The 8321-nt window shown below is 38.7% G+C and overlaps 1 protein-coding gene and 1 non-coding gene across 2 annotated transcripts; both read right to left on the reverse strand.

Moving 5' to 3' along the window:
• Positions 1–1044: 1044 nt before the first annotated feature.
• On the reverse strand, positions 1045–3950 carry LOC103965884. The gene is made up of 2 exons (XR_007255507.1): positions 3872–3950; positions 1045–3785 (listed from the first exon to the last, which is right to left on the reverse strand). It is a non-coding gene; the product is annotated as an uncharacterized LOC103965884 (transcript).
• Positions 3951–5429: 1479 nt separating this feature from the next.
• On the reverse strand, positions 5430–7450 carry LOC103965876 (GDSL esterase/lipase At4g10955). Its single transcript, XM_009378974.3, has 2 exons — positions 7155–7450; positions 5430–6650 (listed from the first exon to the last, which is right to left on the reverse strand). Exons 1-2 carry the CDS (start codon positions 7364–7366, stop codon positions 5627–5629), a joined length of 1236 nt encoding a protein of 411 aa, XP_009377249.2. The 5' UTR covers positions 7367–7450; the 3' UTR covers positions 5430–5626.
• Positions 7451–8321: the final 871 nt, after the last annotated feature.

Raw genomic sequence — 8321 nt, forward strand, 5'->3', positions numbered from 1 at the left:
TGAGCACCTAATCGACGACGACCCAAGCCTTTTGATGTTATTATGCGGAAATACAAATACAGAGCTCAGATTTTTAAACTTTTGACGTTCCATTGGAAAAGGTTCAAACTCTGGAGAAATTAGCTGCATAAGTACTTGTTTTGAGATTATTTGGTTAACGATGATTAAATTTGGTAGTGGCTTTTATGTAGGAGCCATTGACAATCTTATCAGATTAGAAGAGATGAAGATTGCAGAGCTAAGATTGCTGAGAAACTAGAGAGAGAAAGAGAGAGCAAGATCGAAGAACAAGAGAGAGAAGGGAAATCTTTCTGTGTATTTTCATTAACCAACTCAATGTAACAGTACAACAATCTAACACCGCTGTGAAAAGTCAGCAGCCTTTGGGCGAGCTGTCTGCTGCTTTTATAAAATTAACTTTTCCTTTCATTTTTGGGCAGAGGTTAACGCAGAGCTGGTTACAGTCCAATAATTCTTTTGGAGGTTTTCAGGTAATTCTATAAGACATTATACGATTTATGATCTGTTATGATAAAACCCGAATTATTTCTGAACTTTGCATTCCTATTTTCCTGTATAGGTAGAGAAACAAAGCCGTGATTCTCAGCCAGCAACGCCTGCTGATGTACATTATACGTTCTGTGGCTGACCATTCCCCCCGAAGTCATCAACATTGTGATCAAATGGGTGTTAATGTGGATTAAGAAAATGGGAAGTGGGCGCTGCTTCCTTCTCCACTTGGTTTTATAAAGCGTTGTAGGGATGTTTGTGACATTCATCGACTTATTTAGCTTTATTTTCAGTAGTAGCAGTCACTGACTAATCCCAACTGACATGGTTTTTCCATTCTTCGACAAGATTCTCTAGAAAGCGCGATTAGACTAGACGGCTACTAATTCTATAGATCTCAAGGCAATGCTACTGATTCGTTAATCAACTGGTTTTTTAGGTGGAGACTTTTCTAAACATTGGTGATAAGTTCGCGAATGAAAAACCAGTTGATTCACGATTGTTTCGAGTTTGTTCACATCACTAGCCGTATAGTGCAATTAATTGCTAGCACGCACTTGTTTTGGCTTGGAGCACAAGCTTTGGACATGCTCATTCTTGTTCTAAATTTCATGAGTTTTTGCAGTCATTTAAACAAGCGTTAATGTCTACAAGATTTGACGCTTTTCAATAACATCCAAGTATTTTCATTCAAGTATTCAGGTTCAGTACCTCCGTTCACTTTCCCACGATGAGTTTTGCTCTCGCATGGCCCTCATTTATTTGGAACTGCTCTCCTATGCCAAAATGAGCCATCAATAACCAAACAAAAGTCACTAGCTCTCTTGCTCAGCAGTTGAGCATTGTCATTCGCTCGGCAATGACTTGCAGTATAAGACATAATTTCCACCCACTTTTTGCTCATCAGCTCCCATTTCTTGTCCTTCAATTTTCTCAACTCTTTGGCCAGAATACAAGCATCGAACAACACAGATTTGCTTCTATCCCCTTTGACAGCAACAGGCTCAACATCTGTATTTACCTCCAGGAGTTTTTCACAAGCTTCTTTCACTTGTCCGGATCCTAGATCCCTTCTGCTGAAGAATTTCTTGGCTTCTGCGCATGCGTCCCGGAATCTTGTTTGTCCAATTCCTGTTATAGAAGACATCATAGAAGGCTGCATAACTAAGAGGTACAACATATACTCAGATATGGTCTTACTGTGTTCTTTACTTTTTTTAGTTTCATCACTAACTTCAGGCCCAGCTTCACCTTCAGCCTTGCTTTTGTCATCGTTGAAACACAACTCTGTAGCAATGTGCCACAATAAAATGCTCTTGTCATATTCCACATCAACAACGTAAGATAGTAACTTAGTGATCACCTTACTATCCTAATCGTTACCCTCGAAGACCCAATCACCTCTGGCCGCACCTATTTTCCTTGCAGTTTCAGGATCATCAGCGAGCATGGATTTACTTATCAACTGCTCAAAAATAAAAATCCATAACTCTTCAACGAGCGGCTTTTTGGTCCTATATGTCAACTTATCATGAAGATCCTTGAGGCCAAATAAGGTGATGACTCTAATGTAACCAATGCCAAAGTAGTCATACCATTTCGAGGACATTTTCCGCTTCTCCTTGAGGGAGTAATGTATCAAGTTGAATGTAGAGACAGATTCGTACGACCTCCGAAATAGGATTCTCCTAATCCACTCCAAACATTTCGTTGCTTTTGTTTTAGGAATGTGGCCACCCTCATTTCTTGTTTTTGCCGTAGGCCACCACCACGATCTCTTGAAATCGAGATACTTTCCGAAAATAGTTTTAGCTAGACGACAATTTTGCCAAAACTTACTCAGAGCAGCAATGGTCCAATCTGAGAATGTAAGCATGATAATAGCTATTGAATCCAAGCTTATGGCATCAAAAAGCAAGGTATAGGCAATTCTAACATCAAACGAGTGGAAACCCTCTTTCTCTAATCTATGGAAGAAAACAAGGGCTACGACAATCACACTGAAAGAAACCACCCGGAGAATGTATGCTGGCTTAGTATGCACCACAGCAGCCTTGGTGACGAAAGCTTCATACATAAAGTTGAGCTCAGCTGCAATTAATTTAAATGCTTCTTTCGGTGTTCTTTCATGGAAGACTGCTCGACTCTCCTGGGTTCATGGAAGCTGAAAATGAGATCCATAATTAGACCCTTGAAGATTTGATAGAAATAACGAGCATGTTACACCCCTGCAATATCACTGTCCAGCTCATCTTTGCCTATCACGTAAGTCACCGTCCTAGATTCCTTGATGCGTTCTGCTGTGAGTTCTATGTGAGTTGGAAGTTGGGAATCTTTTCTCGAGGAGTACTATTCCATAAGCTTCGCATAATTCGATCCTGGATCAGCTTCTTTTATCATGGCTTCCTTGAAAATATCGAAACTTCCACTATACAAGGACCATGTGCGCTCAGCATACTTGATGATTCCAGCAAGAAAAAGGAGGCCGGTTGGGAGCCACAGTTTGTTTTTGGGAAAGCATCGAATGAAGACATACACAGCAGCTGCAACTTGGAATATGAGGCCAAGAAAGTGCCTGAGCCACAGAGTGTTATCTTCAAGCGCAAACACAGTAATGGTGTCTGGACCGCCAAGGTGCAACAAAAGAAAGGGAGCCCAAAACGCCAGAAGATCACCAGGATAGTCGTCACCTGCATGGTCGCCTTGGCTGTTTGAGATTAATCCAATTGCAAAGTTAGCAGCCCAGTCAGCAAGCAAGTAAGATGACCAAACGATGAACATTATCCCCATTCCGCTTTCGCGCGGGTGCAAAAAGAATTAAAAGCGTCTGCAATGTGAGGCTTAAGAGGATGAAGCCCCTGAGGTTCCATTTGTCTCATAGCTTCTTGATGCTGTTAGGAATGGGGTTAACCTGACCGGCCATTTGGCTCCCTTTCCCTTTCCTTTTCTTTCAAACCACAGGAGAAAGAGCAATTTCATAGTTAGATTCTACAAACTTCTGTTACTAAAACATGATAGACAAAATGTCATCGGATTAAACACTTGGGAAGTGATTTCATCAGCACCCGTGTTTAAAATTGTCGCTTGATTCTCCTTCGCTTTATTCGATTCAAGGGCCAAAAATAAACAAGGATGTGCAGTGCGGGAAAAATGGTGTGTTGAAACCATTTCCTTGAACACTTATCGGCAGGTGATTAAATGTTCAATTGCGAAAGCACATACATAACAAAATCCTGTTATCCCTACGGGGTGATTAGTAAGCAGTTGAATCAAAACTGCAAAACATGCACATATATAACCATTTGAGGACAATGAAGAGAAAGCAGGAAATGAAGATGAAAGAAGAAGGTTAGAGGAAAACCTGATGTGTTTCGAGCTGTGCAGGAGGTTGCCTGAAGCTTACTGATTTTCCGTCTCAAGTCTGAACCTTGTCAACAACCACACTGGGAGTCAAGTCAACTGTACAGTCTCATAAAGATGGATGGAAACTGAAGAGTGAGGATCCGAAGATTTCTTCTAATCATATCCGTTCATCTTACATTGTTCAGTTAGTTTTCGTTAAATATTTTTTATAATCAATTTTAAATAAAAAAATTACAATAATTTCTGATCACATAATGTACGATAAACGGATGTGATTAAAGAATTCCCAAATCTTAGTAAAAAGCACCGTATAAGCCCTAGGGAGCCGTGGGCCCATGCCCATAATCAAATAAAGAAGGACCTTAACCTTGATAAAAAAAAATAAAGGGAGGAAAGACCTTAATTATTTTATATTCAGAGCCAAGGAACCAGCTGTTTGCATGTGTTCTTGAGTGCCTATGGACATTATTCATGTTTTTATATGAATATGAAAAGTTATATGGCTTATTTTTAGCTCAGCTCCTGCAACTCTATTTTGATTTTAATTTATCTTTTGTAATTCAAAAGTTATTTTATTTTTTGTAACTCAAAATTCGTTTTACTTTAACTTGTGGATTCTCTCTTCTCTCAAACTTATAGGTTGTCTCTTGAAATATATGTGAGACCAAACACTCAATAAGACTATACTACATAAGTAATAAATTTGATTATAAATTTTTATTATGCGTTAACATTCAAGAATCAGAGAATATTAGGTTTAAAAGAAGTTGAAGAGATGAGCTTTAGAAAGCAAAATGACAAGTTTTGATTTACAGAAACCAAAGATAAATTAAAAAGAAGTTCTAAGTGGCGTAACTAAAATTAAGCCTAAAAGATTTAAACGGTTAAGAATATCCGAGAGTATCCTATCAGATTCCCTTTTTTTTTTGGAAAATTGAATATGATTGTTCTATTTATTTTTACCAAAATATGCAGTTTTCCCTACCTGGGCCGAATATAAAGGATTGTCTTCCAATTTTTCAGATACAGAGATTTAGAATCACCATTCTAAGTGTGTCTCTTTGCTGTATAGCACCAAGCCAATTCTTTGTCACAATTACTTGCCAAGCCTTGTTCCTGAACCAGACGTTCCGGGAGTTTTCTAAGATACATGTTTAAATATTGTTCCTTCGATTGACAGGCTTTGTCGTTTTTCCGGTTGAAATTGAAATGCAGAAACACCTGACCAATTCTTTCACAAATGATATAACTCCAAGTAGTTCACCACAACCACCCATGATGCAGCGAGACAAGAACTCTTGTAAAGGGTATGCTGATTCAGAGGAACTTGATGATGAATACTGGCTCAATAATGGATGGGACTAAAGCATGCAAAAGCGTGGTGGATTATGGTGACAGACGTGGACTAGCCCTGAAGTGACAAGCGGACAATGGGAATCGTAGAATAGTTTAAGTGAGATGTAAAGTAAAGAATCTTATCTAAAATATCTGGTGAAGCAAGCACGTTGAAAACTCCATAATACCATAATATACGCACATACATGAGCAAAATGATATGTTGGGCCGCTTTAGAGCAGTAGAACAAATCAAAATTACTATAAGAAAACATTGTAGCTTACCGACATGAGCAAAGGCAAAGGCCATTATGAACTGATGTTAAACAATGTAAGCAAAGCATAAAAAAACATGACAGTATGATAGACACATATCGAAAACGAGTTATTTGACAAACAAAGAGAACAAGAAGCCTTTGTCATCTAGCTTGCGTTTGTTGTGGAGCTGGAACGCTATGCAAGGATTTCAGTTGCCTGCTAATGAGCTTACTGTTATGCATAGCCAGTTGAAGTTCAAGGTCATCCGACCACCATTGCTCTAACCCGTGTGCCTCCAGAAACTTCTGTTTTCCTTTTGACATCACAAACAGCTTCGCTGCTACTTGCCCATTTGTTGGACGCACATTCTCCTTGTCGGCATTGGCTCCTTCTATTCCATCATGTTCAGTGTAAGAGCAGCAGATATAGTCACTGTTATTTACATATAAATGAGGAACCCATTTTCCCAAGCCTACACCAGGATTCTTCAGACCCGAAAAATTTGGTATCCAATCCTTCAATGCAAAACCAGGAGCTTTATCCCCCTCCTCTTCACTGCTGACCTGAGTTCCACTGCCCGAAGGGAGCATTGACTTAAATCTCTTCCAAGCAAATCCTGCTTTCTCTCCAATATTTCTGAAGCTCATTGCTAGCGACACAGAAGGCGGGTTGAACAGATGAGTCTCCACATACATCCCTTCTTTGGCCAATGCTTTTCCCACTTGGAGAGCAAATCCGGCCCCCAATGAATGTCCTGCAATACACACATTAGTGCTTCCATACCGTTCAGCAACTGATTTCAAAGCCTCCATAGCTGTTTTAAACCTCACAGAACCCTTCAAGCTCTCCCAAGCAAGAAAACGAAGGTCATCTTCAATATCCCTTCTCATAGTTGGGCCTTTGAGCAATGTTCCTCGAAGTGCTAGAACCGCCTTTGGCGCTCCGCTTGGTCTGATAAGTACAAAATCAGCAAGTGCTGCAGATCGATCCCATTCCAGTATTGCCCCAAATATGGATCCATCTCTTTCATCGATTAAGGTTTGGGACAATTTATACTTAAAGGGTATCCACCATTTAGGAGCTAGAGCATGTGCTTCATCTCGATTCTCTTGTCTGTCGAGTTCAAGCAAATATATTGCTTGTATGAAGCACGCGATTACAGTTCGTTTATAATTCCCGTCCTTCCTGTATGAACAGAAAATTTTGATACAAATTACAAATACACACATCGACTGGCTCAGGTGATTTGTCAAACCTACAATTATTTACCAAACTTCTATCTGAGATCCAATAATGCATTTCCCTAATTGATCAGCAATTTAATAAGGGCGATTTAGTCCTGAACTATCACCTCAATAAAAATTAGGTCTCTAAATTATTTTTAGGTAAAATAAGTCCGTAAATTCATTAAAAATTGTTAACTTCATCTCTATTAGACTTGCAAAAATTCTGCTATCTTCTCTGCTCCAGACGTAGTTTCCTTTTACGTTCCACAAAAACAAATAAAATTCAAAATTAATCATTAGATATCCAAAATTTGATGGGCAAGTTTCTAAATTTCCACATTTATTAGAAAAAAAAAAAAAAAAAACCATTCTGCTAAAAAACAATCACCAATCCAACATATTTCAAAATTGTAAAGTTCCAGAAATCTTATAGAACTCATAAAAATATGAAATGGGTACTTACCAGCTCGAGTTTATGAGGTCTCTCCAATTCGGAGAGATCAAATTGCGAGGTCCGGATACATGAAAAGCGTATGGATGAGGAGCCTCTGCTGCCACAACTTCCTTAGCTATCTCCTCGCGGCCGCCGTGCTCTGTCATTAATGCACTGGCACCAGAAACAGCACCGCCTCGTTCTTCTTCTTCCTTCTCTCTTTGTTCTGGGTTTGTTTGCATGATGAGGAGAGAGAGAGACAGAGAGAGAGAAATAGAGAGGGATGGAGCGGGGGTTATGGAAAAGGAAGGGTGAAGTCTTTTAATTGGTATCTGATTCGAAGGACATGTCGGCTTCCCCTTTAAATTAATTTATTTTAATGATTCGAAACGCCTGGTTTCTAGGTCTCCAACGGTCATATTACTGGCTAACTCAGTGGGTTCAATTCTAAATTACCATATCATCCCTCTATAATTACAATAAAATGTCATAACAATTCCCTTAAAAAATCCCCAATTTTTTTGCATATGAATTCTCGTATCGAGAAAATTATAAAACAATTGCATCTATGCATTGTGCTACAAGTTCGACCCCCATCTATACTCCTCATTCCTAAAAACTAACTATCTAATGCACACATGTCATTGTTTTACTTAAAAAGCATAGAAAGCATTTTTTTAGAGGGCAATAAATCTGAAGGTTATTTTGGTAAGTGGAGTCCTTCCTGGGGTTTTAGCATCAAATTGCAAGCTGGATTATGTTATGTTGGTGGGGGTTAAAGAAAGTCAAACGTTATACATTTGCATAATGTGAGTTTAGGATATCCTTAGGATCCTTCCTCAACGGTGATATTTTGTTAGATTATATGGATCGTGTGGGGTCACTTAGTAGATTTCTTAATCTAGAAGTTAAAACATTTAGGAGCTAACAATGTAAATTGAAAAAAAAAAAAACAACTAAATAAAATCAATGACGCATGACTATTTGATCTAGCAACATTAGCCTTCAGCACCCGTACAAATATACAGGGCCGTTCTGAGATTTCGTGGATTCTGTGTGAAATTTATAAAAGGGTCTCTCCTTAAAATAGTTTTTTTTTTAAAAAATGGCAGGACAACGTATTTGATGCTATAAAGTAATAATTTAAATCAAAACAAATTTTAGGTCTTGCGGATTGTAAGTTTACATATGTAGTTA

The sequence above is a fragment of a genome, unplaced genomic scaffold, assembly GCF_019419815.1.
Source record: "Pyrus x bretschneideri cultivar Hongxiangsu unplaced genomic scaffold, Pyrus_bretschneideri_v1 Contig93, whole genome shotgun sequence".
NCBI lineage: Eukaryota > Viridiplantae > Streptophyta > Magnoliopsida > Rosales > Rosaceae > Pyrus > Pyrus x bretschneideri.

Coding starts and splice junctions, on each gene's coding strand:
- LOC103965876 (XM_009378974.3), bottom strand. CDS start 7,366: ATGCAAACAAACCCAGAACAAAGAGAGAAGGAAGAAGAAGAACGAGGC. Junction 6,651..7,154: donor GACCTCATAAACTCGAGCTG/GTAAGTACCCAT, acceptor CTGTTCATACAG/GAAGGACGGGAATTATAAAC.